Source organism: Bombina bombina, chromosome 1 (assembly GCF_027579735.1).
Source record: "Bombina bombina isolate aBomBom1 chromosome 1, aBomBom1.pri, whole genome shotgun sequence".
Lineage (NCBI taxonomy): Eukaryota > Metazoa > Chordata > Amphibia > Anura > Bombinatoridae > Bombina > Bombina bombina.
In genome coordinates, this window is record NC_069499.1 from 682,353,434 (window position 1) to 682,380,343 (window position 26,910).

At 36.6% G+C, this 26,910-nt stretch overlaps 1 protein-coding gene across 1 annotated transcript in view; it reads left to right on the forward strand.

Annotated features, from left to right (window-relative positions):
* Positions 1-26,910, forward strand: part of PASD1 (PAS domain containing repressor 1) — a 249,469-nt gene that overhangs the window by 170,837 nt on the left and 51,722 nt on the right. The window contains exons 6-9 of the mRNA XM_053699161.1: positions 1,677-1,794; positions 7,946-8,059; positions 13,069-13,187; positions 22,267-22,349. Coding sequence (XP_053555136.1) covers positions 1,677-1,794; positions 7,946-8,059; positions 13,069-13,187; positions 22,267-22,349 — 434 coding nt within the window. The remainder of the gene's footprint in view (positions 1-1,676; positions 1,795-7,945; positions 8,060-13,068; positions 13,188-22,266; positions 22,350-26,910) is intronic.

A 26,910-nucleotide genomic window follows, 5' to 3' on the forward strand; every position in this document is an offset into this window, starting at 1 on the left:
AATGCCCCGCAAAAGGCCCTTTTAAGGGCTATTGGTAGTTTAGTTTAGGCTAGGAGTTTTTTTATTGGGGGGGGGCTTTTTTATTTTAATAGGGCTATTAGATTAGGTGTAATTAGTTTCAATTTCTGTAATTTGTTTATTATTTTCTGTAATTTAGTGTTTTGTTTTTTTTGTACTTTAGCTAATTTAATTTAGGTAATTGTATTTAATTTACTTAATTTATTTAATTATAGTGTAGTGTTAAGTGTTAGTGTAACTTAGGTTAGGTTTTATTTTACAGGTAAATTTGTATTTATTTTAGCTAGGTAGTTATTAAATAGTTAATAACTATTTAAGAACTATTCTACCTAGTTAAAATAAATACAAACTTGCCTGTAAAATAAAAATAAACCCTAAGCTAGCTACAATGTAACTATTAGCTATATTGTAGCTATTTTAGGGTTTATTTTACAGGTAAGTATTTAGTTTCAAATAGGAATAATTTAGTTAATGATAGGAATATTTATTTAGATTTATTTCAATTATATTTAAGTTAGTGGGTGTTAGGTTTAGGGTTAGACTTAGGTTTAGGGGGTTAATAACTTTAATATAGTGGCGGCGACGTTGGGGACGCCAGATTAGGGGTTAATAAATGTAGGTAGGTGGCAGCGATGTTAGGGACGGCAGATTAGGGGTTAATAATATTTAACTAATGTTTGCGAGGCGGGAGTGCAGCGGTTTAGGGGTTAATATGTTTATTATAGTGGCAGCGACATTGGGGGCAGCAGATTAGGGGTTAATAAATATAATGTAGGTGTCTGCGATGTTGGGGGCAGCAGATTAGGAGTTCATAAGTATAATGTAGGTGACGGCGGTGTCTGGAGCGGCAGATTAGGGGTTAAAAATTTTATTTTAGTATTTGCTATGCGGGAGGACCTCGATTTAGGGGTTAATAGGTAGTTTATGGGTGTTAGTGTACTTTTTAGCACTTTAGTTATGAGTTTTATGTTATGTCGTTGTACCATAAAACTCATAACTACTGACTTTTAAATGCATTAGGACTCTTGACGGGGTAGGGTGTACCGCTCACTTTTTGGCCTCCCAGGACAGACTCGTAATACCGGCGCTATGGAAGTCCCATAGAAAAAAAGACTTTACGAAGTTTACGTAAGTCGTTTTGCGGTAAGGCCAAAAAAGTGTGTGATGCCCCTAAACCTTCAAGACTCGTAATACCAGTGGGCGTAAAAAAAGCAGCGTTAGGACCTCTTAACGCTGCTTTTTTACCCTAACACACAACTCGTAATCTAGCTGATTGTGTTTATTAATTGTGCACATACATAGCAGTCTATGTTTATGTAACTTACATAAACTACAAAAATACATATTACAATTTACATAAATATGTTATAGTTTATTTAACGTTTACTTTAATGTTCATTTAAGTTCAATAGGAATCTGCCCGGATCTGTTTTGCAGTTGGCACATAATGGTTATTTACTCACTTAAATTTTAAAATACAATCAGGATGTTTCAGATGTTTAAGAATTTTACAACTATTCAATAAATTTCCCTAAAACCATCTGAGGATCAACAAGAAATTCAGTTGGTATAAGTTGTAAACTGATCTATTATTATAGCATTGACTTTGTTTGATAATTGTTTTCTTCCTGGACATGAAAAAGCATTTTTTTTACTAGTCAGATTTGGTGGACCAAAATATATTAAATTTCCTGCCAGAGCGAGAACAAAGCGAAGTGTACAAGCTGCTAGCACCGCATTTACTGACGGAACCAGTCACTCAGGATTTTTTCAACTGTAAGTATCCTACTGTCAAAGAAGTATTTATATTAACATAAAGTACTGTCCCATTTAATGTAATCAGTCTGGTTGTAATTAACATATTTGGGCTAAATTTATTTGAGGGTCATGAAACCCAAAATTTTTCTTTCATGATTCTGATAGGTCATACAATTTTAAACAACTTTCCACTTTACTTCTGTCATCAATTTTGCTTCATTCTCTTGGTATCTTTTATTGAATTAGCAGCTATGCACTACTGGGAGCTACCTAACCACATTGGTAAGCCAATGACAACAGACACTGGGGCCGAATTATCAAGCTCCGAACGGAGCTTGATGCCCCTGTTTCCGCACAAGATTTCAGGCTCGCCGGAAACAGCAGTTATGAAGCAGCAGTCTAAAGACCGCTGCTCCATAACTGGTCTGCCTGCTCTGAGGCTGCAGACATCAATCCGCCCGATCCTATACAATCGGGCTGATTGATACCCCCTGCTCGCAGCCGATTGGCCATGAATCTGCAGGGGGTGGCATTCACAAGAACTGCTTGTTCAATGATAAATGCCGACAGTGTATGCTGCGGCATTTATCGATGTGAGGCAGACATGATACGCTACATCGTATCATGTCTGCTCTCGCACTTTCATAAATTGGCCCCATATACTGTATATGTGAAGCCACCAATCAGAATCAAGCTCCCAGCTCCTAAGTGTACCTAAGTATGCTTTCAATATAGGATACCAAGAGAACAAAACAAATTAGATAATAGAAGTAAAGTTGTTTAGAATGATATACTCTGAATCATGAAAGAAAAAAAATTGTTTTTCATGTCCCTTTAAACTGCATTTGCAGCTTTTGAGGCTTTGCGAAGCAGGGTTACATGAGCGAGATATTCCTGGCACTCTCTAGTTCGGGGTGATTGACGTGCCCAAAATCAGGGGGCAGCATGGCAAAAGAAAGCTCTGGTGCAATGTTAATTTCTGCAGCAGACAGACTGGCAGACAGTCAGGCTTAAGACTTGAGAAGTAGTCCTGCAATCAAGAAACATTTTGCCCTAAATATGAATAAAGTTGTCAGTGACAGTTTTGAGATGTACAAAAAAACAAGCTACCCAACGTCTGTTCAGAAACACTTCTCAGTAATGTAGGAATCCCCAAGTGATTCAGGGGTGCTACATGGATTTTTAAAAATACAAGCAAAAGTGTATAGAATATGCTGATGATAAGACTCACAATCATAGGAGTACAAAAATGTAACAGCCATTTTTTTTTTTTTACTGGGGTTTGCAAATTCAAATAACAACTGTTTTGCATGCATCTGAACATACATCTAGTAAAACAACAAAGCTCTTGCATAGATTTCAGCATATAAAGCGATTGTTTGGATCTATGATTACTGCCACTCGGCAGTTTAAAGATCATATCTGTCCTGATGAAGGCCCAACTGAGGGCCGAAACGTCGACCATGTATTAATGTTCTAAGAATAAAAAAAAAATTATTCTTCTCTATATAAACCCTGAGAGTGCCCTTCTTCCACACTGTTCTCTAACTATCTCTCATAAGGATTGCACCCAGGTTGTGGCTGCTCCAGCTGGTTGGAGTGCTGGGCTATATGCTATTTTGACTTTATATATATATATATATATATATATATATATATACACACAGTATATAAATTCTCTTTTCCCTCCTCCTGAACTGATAATGGCCTCTTTTAGACCTTTGAGATTAATAGTAGCCAACATAGGAGGCTGACTGAATATTAATGGGCCGCTCTTGAGCCCTAGGGTTAATATTTATGCATGTCTCAGGAAATGGGATCATATCTATATGGTGGAAGGAAAACAATTGCTTACATTATTTATCTCCCATATTTGATAGGCCTCTCCTGGGCCTTTTATATTAATTATATGAGACATAGAACGCTTATTCAGATGATAGGGCCACTTTTGGGCCCTCAACATTTATATGTAAACAGCAACTTAGATACAACCATCTGCAAAATAAACATCACTCTCTTGAAACAATTAATTGTTTGGTAAACAGTATAATACCGCTAAATGGTAATGTAGTCATTCCTAGGTGCCCAGCTTAGATTTATAACCAACAAAAAAAGTGAATATTAGGCTTTTCTAAATTTCACGCCAATTATATAACTAGTCATATGTGTATATAAATGGATAACATAACCATTAGGAATAATATATATATAATAGTGTTGAGTCATGTATATATCACCTAGCATGTTGCTTTAGATAACATGTAAGAACATTAAGTTCTTGTTGCCTAGACTTTAGCTAAAGGTAGCACTGAAAACATTAATCATATATGAAATATATAGCAGCAGAAGACTGGCATAAGAATAAGTGTATATCGAATGCAATGGATCTTTACGCAGTTTTAAATATCCGGCAAACCTCCCTAACTTACTTACTAATTAAAGAGGAGAAGGGCTTTCAGCATACAATTAAATGTGATAGATAGATGGACAGCTTAAGCCCAGCTATGCACATGATCCAACTAAATAACACAGACCCTTCTGCAACATATAGTATGAAGCTCCTTAATTCATCATATCCTCATAAAAATTACATCACATATATGCCAGTTGACTATAGAGAAGTGTAAGTTTCCTGCAGTTTAAGATTGGACTATGGATAGAATTATACCAGACTTAGAGATCTAGACCACTGTACTGAAAATGTCACCCCACATCGACTCTTATGTGAACATCGGAGTGCTGAGAGCCTTCTAATTGCGGGACAATCTGCTGCGCTACTAAGTCCCCTGCTGAGTTCCATACACAGCACGGACCTGAGGTCCAGTTCAAATACAGTCCCAAGGTAGGAAAATAACAACAGGCCTGTAGTTCTGGCCGCTCTCCCCCATGCGACCACAGAAGCCGCAGCGGTGTGATAGTCTATGTAAGAGTAGATGTTGGTAGTTTCAGCTATCACCCTCTGCTACTGTTGGACCCTCGATTCGCACCTGTAGCCTTCTTGAGAACCGAAATAGTACTATCCTTCAGGGCAACTGATTCCCAAGCACCTTCATAATCTTCCTCCACAACGTCTATTTCTGGCTGTCCCATCTCAACATTGGTAGACTCAGTGAAAGTAGCTCCAGCATCTGATTTTATACCTTTAAGCTTTACACTGGAAACCGTCACTCCCGCCATATCAGACCCAGTACATGCCGTTTCAATATGCTGGCCTCTTGCTATTGCCATGAAACAGTCAAATCTACTGTGCATCTGCTGTTCAAACTCAGTAAACAAAGCTTGTACCTTAACAAATAATGCGTCTTCCATGTTTTACTCTGGTTTCCACTATCAAGTGAACAGATACCTTTAATCTGTCCAACCCGGCGAGCCAGGGGGGGGGTGTTGAGTTTGTAGTAGGCCTCCACCTAAGAGCTCAACGGTCCAGACCAGTCCACAAGAGTCAGTATATCACAAAATATATGTATGTTCCTGTTCAGTACACAGTCCTGTGCTTGATTTCATCGTTTCCATATGCAGGTGAAGCAGGATGCCAGTGATAATTGGTGGATTATCAGATAATCTCTTGCAGCTTCAGGTATTGCAGCTTTACATGGATGCAGCCCGGACACGCCCCGACCTGATGTTTTTTGTAACGGCCATTTTAATGCAAAAAATGTATATAGTAATTCTTTAGAGTTGGAGTGTATTTAGGTTTAGGTTTAGTGGTGCCCTAGAAACAGACAAATCTGCTGAGATCCACGTTTTTAGCTCTATGTGCCTCATATATGTTCCTCACAGATGCACTGGGCAGTTTAATGTTCACTCATTACTGACAGAGGAAGCATGTAAAAGTGATTATACCCATCTGCAAACCACTTTTAGGCCCGCTTTTAACCATTTATTTCTTCTTGGAGAGCATGGGAGCAGCAAGGCATCATGAAACTACACTGTTCTTCAGAATTTGCCCCCTCACTAAAATCATACTGCCCTAGTTTGGAAGGTGTTGGAAGGTGCTTGCAGCTCTGGAACATGAATTTATCTTTGTGTATATAGTTCCCTAGGCTCACTAACACAGAAATGACATTTTATTTTTCATTATATAGTATACTACCTTATTTTGCATGTACGATCATGTGCTGCCCATACTCATTTTGGGGGTCAGTATTTCAGTGTATAGTATCACAGGTATGTATTTGCAAGCACTGCTGTATCCATCCCTGCTCTACCAATGGCAGTTGTTTCATTTAAATTGAAATCAGTGCTGAGTGTCCTGCATCCTCATTGGCTGGATACTGGGCATGTGAACTACTTGTTCTGTAAAGTGGATCAATGTTAATTAAGGCCTTTACTACAACACAGGTAGAAGTTAAATGATGATTATTGCATTTCTTTGAAATAAAAACTAGGGTTAGACATATTTTTCCTTCCTCTGCACATCTTTTTATGCATAGCTGCTGGTAGTATAGGCTTAACATCAGCTTTGAAACATCATATAGGGACAACTTTTAATATTGTACAATTAATTGCAACAGCTTTGCAATGTTATTAATAATTACAGGTTGAAAAACCCATAGCTGCCACTATTAATTAGTATTTTCTACTCCTCTAATGTAATAAAAAGTGAGCTTGGCCTTGGTATGGGATATGTTTAACAACTTCCAGTGCTTCATCACTATCCCTTGTGTCTTATCGTTACAGTTAATTCATCTTACAGGCAGATGGTCAGTGGTAATGTAATTTGTTAAGAGGGACAGTAAAATTTCCTGATTTACACAGAGCATGCATAGCATATCTAGGTAGGCTCAGGAGCAGCAATGAGCTCCTGGAAGCTATCTGATGATTGGTGACTGACTGCACATATATGCCTCTTGTCATTAGCTCATTAGATGTGTTCAGCTAACTCCCAGTAGTGCATTACTGCTCCTGTGGCTACTCAGCAAATTTGATATTAGAAGTAAATTGGTTGTTTAAAATTGCATGCTCTATCTGAATAATGAAAGATTCATTTTCACTTTACTGTCCCTTTTTAACATAGAGAATTTACATAAGCCAAATTTAGTTACATTACCAAGTGGTTTCATAGGGGCCGAATGATCAAGCTCCGAATGGAACTTGATGCCCCTGTTTCCGTGCAAGCCTTCAGGCTCGCCAGAAACAGCAGTTATGAAGCAGCGGTCTAAAGAACACTGCTCCATAACTTGTCCACCTGCTCTGAGACTGCGGACATCAATCTGCCCGATCCTATACGATCAGGGTGATTGACACCCCCTGCTAGGAACTTCTTGTACAATGATAAATCGCTGTTTGCATTTATCGATATGCGGCGTACATGATACGCTACATCGTATCATGTCTGTCCACGCTTTAATAAATCAGCCCTATTGTGTTTAGTAGGTTTGCATAAGCCTGTAGTGTTAATATTATTCCTGTTATGACAGAGCAAACTGTTCATCTTAAATGTTACTTGCCAAACTAAATGTACAACTTCCGAGCACGCCTAAAGTTCTTCCAACTGAAAACTGGCATCTGCATCAGCTGAGACAGTTCCAGTATACATTTATTAAGAACCCATAAACATTGTTGTAATACCTGCTGTTCAGTCCAGTGACAACATTATTTTAACCTGGGTGCCTATGCACCTCACCTGTACCAAAGTCTAAGTGTATTACAACATTTTCATTAATTTTGGTAGCCGAAGGGTTAAAGGGGATTCTGACAATAAAAGTAAATTGCTTCACTCTAATAAAATTAAATTGGTATGTGAATGCCCATTGTAAATTGTATCATGATTATCTTTAAACTGTCCAAACTGAAAGCATTGACAACTCTGCAGTACATCATTGGTAGGGAGGCGATATTGCCACTTTAAATCAGGACTCTTATGAAAAATACACATCAGGAATTTTATATCAGATTTCAGATCATTTCTTTAAAAGGCCCCTGTTATTAGCATTTTTTTTTATAAGTCTCCTTATTTAAACCAACCATATGGTAAATGTACTCATAGGTTAGGTTTTGCAAATAATATTTACAGAATTTTTAGTTTCAAGGCATTCATATTTTAATTTACTAAATTTTGAAGCTTATTGTATTTTATATTTACTGTAAAACAGATCAGGATCCCCAGACCCTAAAATTATTATTAAACCAAAAACCTGTTTGCAGACATGCATATTTTCTCTTTCAGCTGACAAACAAGTGGAGTTCTGCTGTCATTTAGCAAGAGGAAGTCTAGATCCCAATGAACCACCAACATACGAACACGTTAAATTTATTGTAGAATTTAAATTTTTTACTCATGGTGAGTACTGGAATTTGTATTTGGTAATTAAATGTATTATTTTTTATCAGAAAAGAATGTAACCAGATTATGATATCATTTATGCAAAAATATGATTTTATTATTATAGACTGTTTAGGTATGTTATTTATTTATTATTCCTCTTGCACATCTGAGGTTGGATAAGTATCTTGTTGAAAAGGAAATTCTCAGAACACAAACATAATCTTGTAAAGTAATAATTATAGTGTTTATATTCAGAGAACACATATGATTCCAAGTAATACACATTTTTCTTTTTAACTTTCCCTGTAATTAAAATAGCATTTCTCAAATGGGCTATGCCATACTTTTACTAAATTTGAAACTAATTTACTTAATAAAATCTACTTTGGTAAAACAAAACAAAGGTCTAAGATTGTTCTCTCTATGGAACCCACCTCTAAGGAACTTCTCCAAAGGGAGCTAGCTTCAGCATGGGGTCTGGCAATTTAGAAAGGTAATTGGGGTGAGGGGTCCGGAAGTTTTTGGGAGATAGTTGCTGTATAAATTACTGAGGTAGCTTGAACCCCTGGCATTTTGTGTTTTTATATTTTGTGAGTTTTATAACCTTACCTTGCAGCGTTGTTTGTGAAAGATGTGAATATAATGTGCTATTGAGCATGCAAAGGATTTATTAACAGTATGCTCATACACACACATAGATATCAACTGCAATCATTGGTTATGAATAGTATTTAAATGTGAAAAAATCTGGGAGCCTTCTGAAATGCTCTTTATTGTGGATATTAGGTTTACATGATTTAAAGCATTTATAACAAAACAGAGCAATACCGGAAATAAATACGTACATTTTTTGGGATCTTTTTTAGATCTTATATTGTAATGCGGGGGTCTCTCCTTCACATCTAAAACTCTGCATAGTGAGATATACAGTTAAGCTAAAATTTACATTTTGTAAATGATTAGAGAGACCTCACCACACCGACGACACTTCTTAGTAACCATAGGAGCCGGACCATTTTTTATTCAGCACCTGGTAGCGCTTTCTGATTTGGTGTCTAAATGTTGCCACTAATCAGCAAGCGCTACCCAGGTTCTGAACCAAAAATGGGCCAGCTCCTAAGCTTACTTTCAGATAAAGATACCAAGAGAACGAAGAAAAATTGATAATCAGAGTAATATAGAAAGTTGCTTAAAGTGTCAGTAAATCTTCCTATTTTGTTTCACATATAGGCAGTCTCTAATGTTCTTATCGCTATGCTATTTTTGTTTTTTAAGTAAACTTTTTAAAAATTAAGTTATAACATTCTGAAGTTACTGAAAATAACCTAAATGGAAGTCCTCACTCACCTCCCACCAAGCCGCTCCTGCTCAGGGAGTGTTTTATCGGCTAACGGTTCATCCCATAGGAAGGGCTACAAATGCCCCTGTTCCTCCCTACTCAAACTGCGCATGCGCTTTAACAGCAATATGCTAAAGACTGGATTGCATGCCCAGTATGTCTCCAGCAATCCCTGTCAATCAAAGAATGTGCGCCCCTGACGTTTAAGGAGCTGCACGATCGATATACAGGGGATTGGTTAGGATTAAGAAGCATGGTAAAAATTCTATATACATAAGAAGTACTGGGCGGTCAGTGTTTACTCCCTACATGTATGATTAGCGGTCTGTTTTATTTATGATACCACTAGACTGTCATAGTTGCATAAGGCATTTAGTAAAATGATGTCCGAAATCCTACGTTTACTGTCCCTTTAAAATTGCATGCTCTAGCTGAATTATGAAAGTTTAATTTTGACTAGACTATTCCTTTAAATCATTACACCAGAACAGAGAGCTTTAGATCATCAGGCCAATAGAGAGAGGAATGACATAGACTATAAAGGAAAATAATGACGCTATGCATGAGACTGTCCTAAAATATTGGAAGACAATGGGCCTTTTGGTTCGTAACTTTTCAATGTTATGCAAAGATGTAGAAATAAATTTACTAATTTAAATGTTGACTAAGACAAATTATAAATCACTTGAAAGGAACATTAAACACCTTTTTTGCTTTTGTGTAAAAGTTGTGTTTGCCCTATGCTCCCTAAAGAGGTCATAAAGCAAATTCTGTAGCCAAGGGTTTCAAAATTCTGCAAAATACCTTAACTATCTAGTTGATTTGCAGCGTTTGCAAGTTACAGAATTAGCTTTTTGGACTCACTAGGGAACAAAGAATGAACCACAGTCAACAATAACAAACATAAAAAAAAGACAGAAAAAGATTAGAAAATGTAGTGCACACTCACATGCATACATAGAAACATATATGCTGGGTCAATAATGGGACGAATAAGGATCACGCTGCGTGTTAATAAATAAACTCACTAGAACGTTATTGTGAAGTGAGGAAAGAGATAGAAAAACAGTACAGCAGCTGCTTGCATTTAGGATGGATAGTGACATCTCTTTTTTTATGTGATTGCTCACAAAAAAAGAACAAAAATGTTATATATATATATATATATATATATATATATATATATATATATATATATATATATATATTATAAATAATAGACCACATCCATAAGTCAGTATAGTGTTAAAATGTCATGCTCTAATTTGTTAAGCTACCACTAAGGGGTTAAGCACATAGTTAAAGTACAGCTTGGGACATGCAGAGTACTGCAGGTCCTGAGCAGAAACTGCTTTTAAGTAGTTCTATATAAATATTTTCTTAGGCTGGTAACAAGCTGCTTCAAATAAATGTATTCATTATGCTAATCAACTGCTGAACGTGTCCCAGTGACTCATATGATAATGACTAATAGTATTATTCCTCCCTTAATAATTCTGGTTCACTGTGTTACTGGGGCACACCCGTTACTACAGGCAATGCCTTTCCTTAGTTGTATTATGTGGATATGTGTTAATAGCAGGAAGGCAGATGGTTAAATTAAAGGGACACTATACATACACACATACATGCACACGCAGACAAGAGGGAGTTGATGCACATTTTACCAAACACCCCTAACATAAACTACTACAGCACTAGGAAAATAACTTACCACGGCAGACTGCTTGCTTTCTGTGCAGAGCTTTCTGCCTTTGTTTCCCCCCGAATATTTCCAGCACCACAAGTTTAGCGACCTCTTGTGGTGATTAGAAAAACTGCAACGCTGTAAACAAGCTGCTCTGACATCTGATTCTGCTTAAGCAGCAACAGGCCTCCTAAAAGGATGGGCCCAGTAGCAGTGGTGACCCTGAGACACCTGTAGTTACGCCCCTGGTGTATACAACTAATTAGCCAAAGTGTTTAAATGAAAAACAAATATTTTTAAAACAATTACAACTTATTAATTTGTAAAATTGTAATTGTTTAGCAGTCTTTGGACACACCCCTTGAAAATATCCTCTTGAGTGTGTTTATCTTATCTACTTTTCAGTGACCAATAAGGGACATATATAAGTGAGCGTCAGTACTAAATTAAGCAGTCATTATGTACAATGTTGTAAGGTTAGGGTTATGGAAGTTAGAGGCAGCCTAGTCTCTCTTTTTAGAGTTATTATACTAGAAAAAGTAGTGTTACTGTGTATAATTAATCATGTTATAAGTAATTAAACTTTAAGTTCAATATCCTTTAATATTATACAAGATATTTTAAGATAATTTTGGTTGTTAATGACTTTTTAATTGTAGCATCAATTTTAGAGAGAAACTAACTTAAAGGGATATGAAACCTAAAAATGTTCTTTTGTGATTCAGACAATGGAGCATATTTTTCAAGCTCCATATGGAGCTTGCTTCATAACTTGTCCGCCTGCTCTGAGGCTGCGGACAGAAATCAACCCGATCGAATATGATCGGGTTGATTGACACCCCCTGCTAGCGACCGATTTCTCCAGGTGTTGTTCCTGAGCTTACGTTCCTTCTTGTAAACAAAAGATAGCAAGAGAACAAAGAAAATGTGATACTAGAAGTAAAGTCAAGTCCTAAGCCTCTGGTGGCCAACATGAAAGAACAATTTACACTTATGTAGTGCCCAGTTGTGTCATTTCCTCTTTTTGAGGGTGTGGCTTCAAGCTGTGACCAATTAGATGACTATGTAGCATTCGGTAAGAGGGATCAAAAAGCATGAGGAAAGGGAAGGAAATAAAAGACGGACCCAGGCCTCCACACAGCATAAATATGCCCCCACACAACATAAATATGCCCCGTGTTTGAAGTAAAACCAATGCAAAACTAGGTACCAAAATAGCTTTAAATTGTATGTACAGAATTAATTGTGAAGAATAGTTTTCTAGCTCAATGATGTTAATCTGGCATGTTCAGTTCATATAGTTCAAGTTGTCTTAAAGGAATTTGAAAGTCAGAATTACTTTCATGAGTCAGGTGTACAATTTCTAAACCAAATAAAAAAAATAACAATACTTCTGTTGTCAAATGTACCTCTTTATTTCGGTATGTTTTGTTAAAACTTATGTCTGTTCCACGAGAGCATACTGAGGTAGGCTTAGGAGTGTTCATGTGTCTTGAGTGAGATATGGAAGCAGTGTTAGCAACAAAGAATACTTTGAAAGAAATAAATTCAATAATCAATTTGGATTTGTTTTATACTGTATGCCCTGTCTAAATCATTAGTTTAATTTTGACTTTAATTGTCCAGAAACAAAACAATTTACTGCAATAAGGGCTTTTTTTCAGTTTGCATTTAGATGGAAAAACTAACATTGCCAGCAAATATACAATTAATTTTGCATAACACTATAAAGTTTTTCCTTTGCAGCAATGACAGTGTAAAACATGACTGGGAAATCTAAGAAAGTCATATAAGATCATATTGAGATTAGTTTCATGGATATCAAGTGGATTAACCAGCATTATTTTTCAGTAGTTTTTTTGTCTGTGTTAATAAGATCACTGCGTACAATGTGGGTGCACTGAAATTGCTGAGAAAATAAGATTTGTAGTATGATCACAATCTGAAATCTAATCTTACTGTGAGTTGATGAGGGTGTTTTGTTCTATTAAATTATAGTTCATACCTCCTCCTATAATGGCTTTGAATCAGCTGTTGCAAGGGCATTTCGGTCAGGCAACGAAGAACAGAACTGCCTTGTGGCCACAGTACGTCTTGTTACTCCACAGTTCCTTAAGGTAAGAACTGTTTAAATGTAGTAAATTTCCAAAATTATATTAAAATGTAATTTCTCTTAAAATCTTCCCAAATATTTTATGATAGTCAGGAACAGACAAGGAAGATAGATATTTTAAATCATCTTCCTGCAGTCAACAATTTTTATTTTTATTCACATGGTTCATTAGGATAAACTTTTATTAAAGGGACATGCTACTAAAAAATTCATTTAAAAGAAAATGTTTCAAAATGTATTACAATTTTTTTTAATGGATATCTTTCATGTAATTGGCAAGAGTCCATGAGCTAGTGATGTATGGGATATACAATCCTACCAGGAGGGGCAAAGTTTCCCAAACCTCAAAATGCCTATAAATACACCCCTCACCACCAGTGGCGTCACTAGGGTTGGTGTCACCCGGGCGGTAAGTAATGGTGTCACCCCCCCTCCCCCCAGAAAGCAGACACACATACAAACACAAAAACACAGGTAAACACACACATACGAACACTCAGACACACTTAAAAACACACTCAGATGCACACACAAACTCTCGGAAAACACACACACACAAAAACACTCTGACATACACACACACAAAAACACTCAGACACACACACACAAAATATGTAAACTGCACTGCATTAATTCTAAAGCTCATGCCTAGAGCTGCTCCCTGGCTCAGCAGAGCATCAAATGAAAGATAAACAGAGCACTCTAAAAATAAATCACTAAAGAAAAGGTTTAGGCGCGCAAACTATGAAAATTCTGCAAAGTCTGTCAGTGCACAGCCCCGGGCCGTGTGCCTACCGCTTCTTATGGTCTATCACCTCTGCACTCTACCCACCCCCAGAGCCCCGTCCGCCCGCCCTCCCCTCCTACCTCTTCAGTGTGCACTTAGTGTACCGTAACGTAGCGGTCTGGTGGGCATCATACGTGGCTCCTTCACTTTAGAGACAGTGTCAGACAGTCATGCGGTCAGGTGCCAGGCATCCCCCTCATGATTTCCCGGTTCCTGTTTATAGAGACAGCACAGCAGTGAGTGACCCCACTGCTCCACACGTCACTGAGCAGTGAGCACAGATAGGCATGCAGGTTTAGGCTAGCAGAACAACTTTTCAAGCCCCACGGCATGCCCACAACATTCATAGTGAAATTGGGCAGGGGAGGAGCAAAGTACAAACAAGCAAAAGCAGCCGGGAAAACTATTTGTGGAAATTGCAGTGCTTGCTCAAGGGGCAAAAAAATTAAGTGTCTACAACTTCCCCAGTCCCACTAATGTTCACAAATGCTGGACCCTCTAATAAAAAATCTATGCATCTCTTTTTTTTTTCTGGTGTCACCCGGGTGCGGCCCGCACCCCCTGCACACACCCCTAGTGACGCCACTGCTCACCACACCCACAATTCAGTTTTACAAACTTTGCCTCCTATGGAGGTGGTGAAGTAAGTTTGTGCTTGATTATCTTCTGTGGTATGCGCTTCTCAGCATTTTGAAGCCCGATTCCTCTCAGAGTAGTGTTTGTCAGAGGGATGTGAAGGGAGTATCACCTATTGATTCTATGGTTTTCCTCACGGGAAATCTTTTCAAAGGTCCTCTGTTATCGGTCATAGAGATTCATCTACTACCTCCCTTTTTAGATCGACGATATACTCTCATATTCTATTACCTCTACTGATATTTTTTCAGTACTGGTTTGGCTATCTGCTATATGTGAATAGGTGTCTTTCTGTAAGTATGTTTTCATTACTTAAGACACTCTCAGCTATGGTTTGGCACTTTATATATTAATATAAAGTTTTAAATATATGTATTGTACTTATAATTGCCATGAGTCAGGTTTATGTATATTTCCTTTTGCAGACTATCAGTTTCAAAATTGGGAAACATATTTAGGAAGTTATTTCTTCTTACCTGGGGTATAGTCTTTTCTTCAAATTGACTGCTTTTTTATTAATTTTCGTGGGCAAAATTAGGCTTGTGAGGTTGCAAAATGCTGATATTTATTGCGTCATTCTTGGTGCGAGAATTTTTTTGGCGCATAGCTATATTCCGTGATGCAAATTCGTCATTTCCGGCGTCTTAGTTGACGCCAGGTTTCCTTGCACAAGGATGCGACTGCCATGATGCGAGTTGCGTCATTTCTGGATGTTGTTAGCGCCAAAAAAATTCATTTTGCGTTGCGCATCATACTTGGCGCTAAATATTTTAATTATTTAAACCCCACTTCCTATATGCCTCTTGCCTTTTTTATGTTCAAAGGGCTATGCTGTTTGCATTTTTTTCCCATTCCTGAAACTGCCATATAAGGAAATTGATAATTTTGTTTTATATGTTGTTTTTTTCTCTTACATTTGCAAGATGTCTCAATCTGATTCTGTCTCAGAAACCACTGTTGGAACCCTGCTGCCTGATAACAGTTCTAACAAAGCTAAGTGTATCTGTTGTAAGTTAGTGGAGATTAGATCTCCAGCTGTAGTATGTAATAGTTGTCATGGTAAGCTTTTACATGCAGAGGATGTATCCATCAGTACTAGTACAATGCCTGTTGTTCCTTCAACATCTAATGTACATGATATCCCTGTGAGTATAAAAGATTTTATTGCTGATAAGATTCAGAAGGCTTTGTCTGCTATTCCGCCTTCTAATAAATGTAAAAGGTCTTTAAAAACTTCTCATAAAGTTGATGAAATTTCAAATGACCGACAACATACTGAATTATCCTCCTCTGATGAGGATCTTTCTGATTCAGAAGATCCTACCTCAGATATTGACATTGACAAATCTAATTATCTCTTTAAGATGGAGTATATTCGTTCCTTGTTAAAAGAGGTGTTGATTACTTTGGATATTGAGGAAACTAGTTCTCTTGATACTAAAACTAGTAAACATTTAAATTCTGTTTATAAACCTCCTGTGGTTACTCCTGAGGTTTTTCCAGTTCCTGGTGCTATTTCTGATATGATTTCAAAGGAATGGAATAGGCCTGGTACTTCTTTTATTCCTTCTTCTAGGTTTGAAAAGTTGTATCCTTTGCCAGCAATTAGATTGGAGTTTTGGGAAAAATCCCCAAAGTTGATGGGGCTATTTCTACTCTTGCCAAATGTACTACTATTCCAATGGAAGATAGTACTTATTTTAAGAACCCTTTAGATAGGAAACTCGAATCTTATCTAAGGAAAGCTTATTTATTTTTTGGCTACATTCTTAGGCCTGCTATATCCATGTCTGATGTTGCAGCTGCATCAACTTTTTGGTTGGAAAGCTTAGCGCAACAGGAAACAGATCCTGATTTGTCTAGCATTGTTCGCTTGCTTCAACATGCTAATCATTTTATCTGTGATGCTATTTTTGATATAATCAAAACTGATGTTAAATCTAGGTCTTTAGCTATTTTAGCTAGAAGAGCTTTGTGGCTCAAATATTGGAATGCTGACATGGTATCTAAGTCTAGATTACTATCTCTTTCTTTCCAAGGTAACAATTTATTTGGTTCTCAGTATGATTCAATTATTTCAACTGTTACTGGGGAGAAGGGAGTTTTTTTACCTGAGGATAAAATATCTAAGGGTAAATCTAAAGCTTCTAATTGTTTTGTTCTTTTCGACAGAATAAGGAACAGAAAGCCAATCCTTCCCCCAAAGAATCTGGTTCCAATTGAAAACCTTCTTCAAGTTGGAATAAATCCAAGCCTTTTAAGAAACCAAAGCCAGCCCCCAAGTCTGCATGAAAGTGCGGCCCTCATTCCAGCTCAGCTGGTTGGGGGCAGATTAAAATTTTTCCAAAATATTTGGGCAGATTCTGTCCAAAATCAATGGATTCAGAGTATTGTCTCTCAAGGGTATCGAATAGGATTCAGAGTAAGACCTCCTGTGAGAAGATTTTTTCTCTCACACGTTCCAGCAAATCCAGTAAAGGCTCAGGCTTTTCTGAAGTGTGTTTCAGATCTAGAGTTTTCAGGGGTAATCATACCAGTTCCGTTTCAGGAACAGGGTCTGGAGTTTTATTCAAATCTATTCTTTGACCCAAAGAAAGAAAATTCATTCAGGTCAGTTCTGGATCTGAAAATTTTGAATCGTTTTGTAAGAGTGCCAACTTTCAAAATGGTGACTATAAGGACTATTCTGCCATTTGTTCAGCAAGGTCATTATATGTCCATAATAGACTTACAGGATGCATATCTTCATATTCCGATTCATCCAGACCACTATCGGTTTCTGAAATTCACTTTTCTAGACAAGCATTACCAATTTGTCGCTCTTCCATTTGGTCTAGCGACAGCTCCAATAATTTTTTCAAAGGTTCTCGGTGCCCTACTCTCTGTAATCAGAGAACAGGGTATTGCAGTGTTTCCTCAGTCAATCATCAGGGTGGGATTAACAGTCCCCTAGCTATGAAAGAAGTATTTCAGATACTTTCTTGGGCGGAATCCAGCTCTTGTCTAATTTCTGCAGTATATATCCCAGGTGTAGACAATTGGGAAGTGGATTATCTCAGCCGTCAGACTTTACATCCGGGGGAGTGGTCTCTCCATCCAGATTTGTTTTTTCAGATGTGGGGTCTTCCCGAAATAGATCTGATGGCTTCCCATCTAAACAAGAAACTTCTCAGGTATTTGTCCAGGTCCAGGGATCCTCAGACGGAGTCAGTGGATGTGTTAGCAGTTCCTTGGTTTTACGAACCTGCTTATATCTTTCCGCCTCTAGTTCTTGTTCCAAGAGTTATCTCCAAGATCATCATGGAACAATCATTTGTGTTTCTGGTAGCACCAGCATGGCCTCACAGGTTCTGGTATGCGAATCTTGTCCGGGTGTTAAGTTGCCAACCTTGGCCACTTCCTTTAAGACCAGACCTTCTGTCTCAAGGACTGTTTTTCCATCAGGATCTCAAATCGTTAAATTTGAACGTATGGATATTGAACGCTTTGTGCTTATTCATAGAGGTTTTTGTGACTCAGTGATTGATACTATGTTACAGGCTTGTAAATCTGTTTCTAGGAAGATTTATTATCGAGTTTGGAAGACTTATATTTCATGGTGTTCTTCTCATAAGTTCTCCTGGCATTTTTTTAGAATTCCTAGAATTTTACAGTTTCTTCAGGATGGTTTGGATAAAGGTTTGTCTGCAAATACTTTGAAAGGACAAATCTCTGCTCTTTCTGTTTTATTTCATAGAAAGATTGCTAAGCTTCCTGTTATTCACTGTTTTGTTCAGGCTTTGGTTCGTATCAAGCTTGTTATTAAATTAATCTCTCCTCCTTGGAGTCTTAATTTGGTTTTGAAGACTTTGCAGGCTCCTCCTTTTGAGCCTATGCATTCTTTGGATATTAAACTACTTTCTTGGAAAGTGTTGTTCCTTTTGGCTCTCTTCTGCTAGAAGAGTTTCCGAATTATCTGCTCTTTCTAGTGAGTCTTCTTTTCTGATTTTCCATCAGGATAAGGCAGTTTTGCTGACTTTATTTAAATTTTTACCTAAAGTTATAAATTCTAACAACATTAATATGGAAATTGTTGTTCCCTCTTTGTGTCCTAATCTGAAGAATTCTTTGGAGAGATCCTTACATTCTCTGGATGTTGTAAAAACTTTGAAATATTATGTTGAAGCTACTAAAAATTTCAGGAAGACTTCTAGTCTATTTGTTGTCTTTTCTGGTTCTAGGAAAGGTAAGAAAGCTTCTGCCATTTCCTTGGCATCCTGGTTAAAGCTTTTGATTCATCAGGCTTATTTGGAGTCGGGTCAGGCCCCGCCTCAAAGAATCACAGCTCATTCTCCTAGATCAGTTTCCACTTTGTGGGCTTTTAAGAATGAAGCTTCAGTTGGTCAGATTTGCAAAGCAGCAACTTCGTCTTCTTTGCATACATTTACCAAAATATACCGTTTTTATGTATTGCCTCTTCGGAAGCAGTTTTTGGTAGAAAAGTTCTTCAGGAAGCTGTTTCAGTTTGATTCCTCAGCTTATGTTTTAAGTTTTTTCTTTTCAATTATTAGAAAAACTTATTTTTTTAGATGTGGATTTATTTTTTTCTGCGGAAAATGGCTGTTTTTATCCCTCCCTCTCTAGTGACTCTTCTGTGGAGTACAACATCTTGGGTATTACTATCCCATATGTCACTAGCTCATTGACTCTTGCCAATTACATGAAAGAAAACATAATTTATGTAAGAACTTACCTGATAAATTAATTTCTTTCATATTGGCAAGAGTCCATGAGACCCACCCTTTTTATGGTGGTTATGTTTTTTTGTATAAAGCACAATTATATATCCAGTTCCTTTTTTTGATGATTTTTACTCCTTTTTCTATCACCCCACTACTTTGCTATTCGTTAAACTGAATTGTGGGTGTGGTGAGGGGTGTATTTATAGGCATTTTGAGGTTTGGGAAACTTTTCCCCTCCTGGTAGGATTGTATATCCCATACGTCACTAGCTCATGGACTCTTGCCAATATGAAAGAAATTAATTTATCAGGTAAGTTCTTACATAAATTGTTTCCTGTGCTAAATAACCAACTTCTTTTTTTTTGTGGTTTACCTGGCAACCAGTGAGCTGAAGAATCGCATAGCTTGTCGTATACACTCATTTATTTCCTGTTAATTTTCACTTTAAATTTAAGCAATTGATAAGTAAAATCTTAGTAGACTTTAATAGAAACATCAATTTCACCTACCAGTTGTGAAAATATTACTAGATTGAGATGTAGTCCAATGTGTATTAAATACTAATGTAGTTCAAACATGACCACATATTTTGGAAATAGTTTTAAAATACTGTACCAATGTTTTAAATATTCTTCTTTTTTTGTTAAAACTTTAAAAATTATAAGATTTTAAAAGTATATTAGCTAAAAGACTTCAGCCCCCAGTATCTTATTTAATTTTTGAGGATCAATGTGAGTTTAAGAAAGGTAGATTATCATTGATTAATATTATAAAAATGATTTTCAATAGTCCAATTTTATTCTGTACTTATAAAAGAAAAGATACAACCAAATCAAATGCTTTCTCTGTGTCTACAGCTATTATAGCCATAGACAGAAAGAAAGCATATGATTTGGTCGTATGGGACCAGAGCATTATCCAAATCTGGTATTTGTGGAAACTATATTAATATGATAACATATTTAAATAAAGACCCACAATCAGCTGTGTTAGTGAATAGGTCCCTATGAAAGTGGTTGACATTAAAAAGAGTTATGCTGCAAGGTTGCCCACTCTCTGCTTTATTATTTATATGGCATTAGAACCCTTAGTTGTAATAATTAGAGAAGAAAGAGACTTTATAATGATTAAAGAAAAATAAATAAAAACACTGCTATGTGGGTGATATGTTACTTTGCATAAGAAATTTTAAAAAAAAGAATCTACCTAAGATTATTGAATGTACTTAGAACTTTAGTTTATTTTCAGGATATAAAATAAATAAATTGAAATTGGAAATGTTTTGAATGTATAAGACTGAAGATTCTGTAGAAAACCACTCATTTAAAGTAGTTTAAAAATCGCTAAAATATTTAGGAAAAACATTACTATAAACCCTAAAGATTGGTATGAGTTAAACTACAGGGAGGTATTTGATGCAATACAAAATAGGTTGCAAAGTTGGGCACTGTTCCCCATAAATCTGCCAGGGAAGGTAAATTTAATCAAAATGATGATTTTACCAGAGATTATGGGCCAGATTACAAATGGAGCGCTAAATATCGCTTGCATGCAAGTGATATTAGTGCTCCACTTTGTAATACCAACGCAGGATAATGTACCCAGGTTCATAAATATATATATATATATATATATATATATATATATATATATATATATATATATATATATATATATATATATATATATATATATGTATGTATGTATCTCTATGTTAAAGCACTCTGCAGCCTTTTTTCTTCTTCTAACAGCTGAGACCTCATATCTTTGAGCCCTTATAACTGTTTTTATGCAATATTTTTAAAACCAACGTACTTTTACTTTTTCCTGCATTAAATGTTTTATGATCTGCATAAGAAGGAGTATGCACTGTTGTTATAGTAAAACATTACAATATATTCCTTTTAACAAACAGCAGGTCCAATTTATATTGGATATTATTGAGTCTCTGGTTTTAAAGAGACATTAAACCCATTTTTTTTCTTTCATGATTCAGATAGATCATGCGATTTTAAACAACTTTATAATTCACTTCTCTTGGTATCGTTTGTTGAAAAGCAGGGACATATGCTTAGGAGCTAGACCATTTCTGGAACACTATATGGCAGCAGTTTTACAAGAATGTTATTCATTTGCAAGAGCACTCGATAGCAGCACTAGTTCCTGCCATGTAGTGCATCAGATGACTACCTAGGTATCTCTTCAACACAAAATATTATGGGAATGAAGCAAATTTGATAATAGAAGTAAATAGGGAAACTTTTTACAATGGTTTGCTCTGTCACAAAATATTTTTTTGGGGGTTTCATATTCCTTTAATTATCTTGATATCCTTTGCTGAAGGGACAGCAATGGGCTATTGGGAGCTAGCTGAACACATTATAGGAGCCAATGAGGCATATATGTGCAGCTTCCAATTACCAGCCAGCTCTCAGTACTGCATTGATGCTCCTGAGCCTACCTACATTTGCTTTTCAACAAAGGATACCAATAGAATAAAGCAAAATAAAAAATATAGCTAAACTGGAAAGTTGTTTAAAATTGCATGCGCTATCTGAATCATGAAGCTTTAATTTTGACTTTGCTTTCCTTTCACACATCTCCTGCTTTTGTGTAAAATATTTGCTTGTCCTATGCTCCCTAGAGAGGCCAAAACACAAATTCTGTGGCATCTCAAGAGAGAACAGGAACATTTTTACACAAATGCATGAGGTGTTTAATATCTGGACCTGCTGCCCAAGAATGGCGTCTGCTTCCTGATTTACTTATCAAACTGTACAAAAATTGTTTCTTGTAACTCACATTTTTGCAAATGTTTTTTTTAAAATAATATATGTGCCATTCTGCTTGTATACTAATGTTACTTCTTTTATAGTTAACGTGTGAACGTTATTGTAATATGTTTTATGACAGGAGGTTTATGTCTTTTGTTGTTGCAGGAATTGTGTAATGTGGATGAACCATCTGAAGAGTTTACATCAAGACACAGTTTGGAGTGGAAGTTTCTCTTTTTAGACCACAGGTACAGAAAGTTGTTTGCTAGTACAGATAGATTTTGTATATATAACTATTGCTTTAACCCTTTCGTGTCAGGGCTAAAGTGCCTACATCGGAACAACTGTTCTGATGTAGACAAATTGAAACCACGCGATTGTGCACACGATCGCGAGATTTCAATTATTGGATCGCGTCTGGGGGGCGTCCCTACAAACCATAGGAACGCCCCCCAGACCACGATCAAATCCTGAAAGCACAGAAGGCTTCAGGACAGCCGTTAGCTATGACGTTCTATTCCGTCATAACTGCTTTAAAGCCCAGTCTAATTATGACGGAATAGAACGGCATAACGGCTTTAAAAATGTTAAGAAAAGAGATTAGGAACATTAACCCCTTAAGGACCGGGTATTTCAGTCTAAAACTTCCCCAAAGGACCAGAGCATTTTTTAGCATTTTTGCCCTCACTACATTTAAACATAAATAGAGCCTTTTTTATACTTACCTTTCAAAACTATATATTTTTTTTTTTAGTAGACAACCCAAAGTATTGCTCTAGGCCCATTTTGGTATATTTAATGCCACCATTTCACCGCCAAATGCGATCAAATAAAAAAAATTGTTAACTGTTTCAAAATTTTAGGTTTCTCACTGAAATTATTTACAAACAGCTTGTGCAATCATGGCAAAATTTTTGTAAATTCTTCTCTGGGATCTCCTTTGTTCAGAAATAGCAGACATATATGGATGCCTCGTGTGATTGGCTCACCCATGTGCATTGCTATTTCTTTAACAAAGGATTTCTAAAGAATGAAGCAAATTAGATAATATTAGATTTAGATATTAAATAAAAATGAGATAATAGAAGTAAATTGGAATGTTGTTTAAAATTGTATTCTCTATCTGAATCATGAAAGAACAATTTTGGGTTTCATGTCCTTTTAAACTTTTCCATACAACATAAAAAAAAATTATGTTTAACTGCTGCCCTTCCATACACATGATAGAAAAATGTTTGGTTGTACTGTCCTGAAAATTAGCATTATTCCTAGATTGGTAAGAAATTGCAATGGATGAGTAAAAAAATAAATAAATAAATATATATATATATATATATTTTCCCTCTGGACTAGTAATTTAGGAATACAAACTGTAGTGATATTCTCTCTCTCTTTTCTCATTTTGTGCGTGTATGTATGTATATATATATATTTGTGTGTGTCTGTGTGTCACTGTCCACCAGTATAGCAGTGGAAGATCTGCTTAAAGGGACACTAACCCCAATATATTTCTTTCTTGATTCAGATAGAGCAGCAATTTTAAGCAACTTTCTAATTTAAGCCTATTATCAATTTTTCTTCGTTCTCTTGGTATCTTTATATGAAAAAGCAAAAATGTAAGCTTAGGAGCCGGCCTATTTTGGCTCAGCACCCTGGGTAGTGCTTGCTGATTGGTGGCTACATTTAGCCACCAATAAGCAAGTGCTACTCAGATTCTGAACCAAAAATGGGCCAGCTCTTAAGCTTACATTTCTGTTTTTTTTTCCAATAAAGATACCAAGAGAACAAAGTCAAATTGGTAATAGGAGTAAATTAGAAAGTTGTTTTAATCATGAAAGAAAAACTTTAGGTTTAGTATCCCTTTAACAACCACTGATCAATCGATACTTGGTTCTAATACTCTAGGGAGTGTGGTGAATGAACAATTTTTACTCAAAAGCAAGAGGCATTTAATGTCCAATTCCAAATAAACAACTTTAATTTAACCCTTTTCATGCACTAAATATTAAAATAAACAGCAGTAACTTGCAAGATTTTTCAATCACTAAATATCAAAATGAACAGCTTTAACTCAAGCCTATTTCATGTAATAAACATATTTTACTTGTGTAAACACTGCTCTTTCATATGCATAAATAGTGGTAGCATGTGATTGGTTAGTAAGGTCTAGCCAAATGTTCAGGCTCAGTAATATCTCTAAAAGAGAAGGATATAGTTGTTACTTATTATATGTGAGTTGGCTTTAAAGGCGAAACAGTTTGGATGTAGTCCAGGACTAATATCTCATAAACATAAAATACAACTAGTTTTAGTATTTTCAGAAAAACAAAATATATCATAAGCATGTAATGGTGTGAGTCAGGTTATATATTTTATATATACAAAATCCACAGCAAGCATACACTCACTAGAAATGTTTAATGTGCTTTACTTTGCACAAAAATCAAACATGACGTTACAAAACCCAAATGTATTATACAAAATTTTTGAGAGTTGGAAAAAATAAATAAATCCACCATTGAATAGACAATAGAATTTCAGTAGCTCTCATCCTATTGGCTGATTTGAACAGCCAATAGGATTTGAGTAGCTTTCATCCTATTGGCTGATTTGAATTTGAAGAATCAAATCAGCCAATAGGAATTCAAGGGACGCCATTTTTAATCACGTCCCTTGAATTCTCTATCCAGTGTGCGGCGAAGATCGTACGAAGAGGATCCTCCACGCTCCATGGCTCCGTGGTCGCTGGTCTTCAGTTCCATGGTCGCCGGTCTTCAGTTCCAGGGTCGCCGGTTGTCATGTTCCGGTGTACATGCGCTCAGGACACAGACCCTCAGGGCAGTGGTAGGGATTTGAAGACACCAACCCCTGACCCGGGGAAGAGTATCCTGGATGTGGATAGATGATATTCTGTGATTCATAGTTGCTAGAAGTTATAGTAGAATAAATGGAGAGTGCAACAATTGTATACAATATATTGTGACTTCACTCTGACTTATAGTTAGTTAATAGGAGTAGCTGCAGGATTCAATGAGAGAAAAATATAGCAATGTGGAATGTTCAGGCTTCAGAGTAAACTGGTAAAAGATTGACACTTAGATGCAAACTAAGGTTTGTTGCAGGTTCACAGTACATACTATTATATAGAGCTGTATGTCAGAATTAAACAGAGCAGCACAGGTGATAGACAAGTTGCAAGTTTTAGGCATTAATTACATTTGTGCATATATATATGCAAACTAAGGTTTGTTGCAGGTTCACAGTACATAATATTATATAGAGCTGTATGTCAGTAATAATCAGAGCAGCACAGGTGATAGTCAAGATAGTCAAGTTGCAAGTTTAAAGCATCAATTACTGTTTGTGCATATATTGGAGAATCACATGAAAGCTTTTAACTGAACACATAGATGCAGAGTTCTGAATATGTTAACATATTTGTAGAAGGATATTTCAGCTATGACAACTTGTTGCAGAGAATAGTTATAAAGTTCTGAGTAAGATGCTGTTGTTATAATTAGAGAGTGATGATAACCAAAAGTATGCTTGATTTATAATAAATTTCAGAGTTTGTTAAGTAGCAGTGTCCAGGTAACAAAATGGAATTATTTAGATACTTGCGATTTGATGATTTTAGGCAGAGGAAATAGGAAACACTGAAGCTTGAATATGTTGGTAGGATTCAAGCAGGATCAACCACAGACCTCAGTTGTTTTCAGGAACACAAATTCAAAGTTAATGCAAAGCACATTAGACCTGAGAAGGCTTAAAAAGAGGCTGAGGGAATCAGGTTCATGAATGATTAATCAGGCAGGCAAGCTGAATGTAAATACTGCCCAAAACAGCATGAATGTCAGAATCAGGAAAGGCAGTCTTAAAGGGATAGTGACATTAGGCTGAGATATGTTACACCGGTCTTCAGCTCCGCGGTCTTAAGTCTTCAGCTTCGCTCCGTGTTTAAATGTGCTTTTCTTTGCACAAAAATCAAACATGACGTTACAAAACCCAAATGTATTATACAAAATTTTTGAGCGTTGGAAAAAATAAATAAATCCACCATTGAATAGCCAATAGAATTTCAGTAGCTCTCATCCTATTGGCTGATTTGAACAGCCAATAGGATTTGAGTAGCTTTCATCCTATTGGCTGATTTGAATTTGAAGAATCAAATCAGCCAATAGGAATTCAAGGCACGCCATTTTTAATCATGTCCCTTGAATTCTCTATCCAGTGTGCGGCGAAGATCTTACGAAGAGGATCCTCCACGCTCCATGGCTCCGTGGTCGCCGGTCTTCAGTTCCATGGTCGCCGGTCTTCAGTTCCAGGGTCGCTGGTCTTCAACTCCGCGGTCTTCAGTCTTCAGCTCCGCTCCGTCAAGGATGTTCCAGGAAGAAGAAAGAAGAGTCGCCGCTTGGAAGAAGACTTCACCGTCTGGAACAGGACCATCTCCGCCGGACTTCAGGAACGGTGAGTAGCATCCTGGGGCTTAGACTTAGGGTTTTTTAAGGGTTTTTTTGTATTTTTTTTTTAATTTTATTTAGATAGGGTGGGCAGTAAAAGAGCCCTTTTCGGGGCAATGGGTAGTTTAGGGTTTTTAGTGTTAGGTTATTTTATTGGGGGGTTTGGTGGATGGGGGTTTTTACTGTTAGGGGGGGCTTTGTGTATTTTGTTGTAAAAGAGCTGATTATCTTGGGGCAATGCCCTGCAAAAAGCCCTTTTAAGGGCTACTTGTAGTTTATTAGAGTAGGGGGTGTTTTTATTTTGGGGGGCTTTTTATTTTCATAGGGATTAGGTATAATTTTTTAAAAT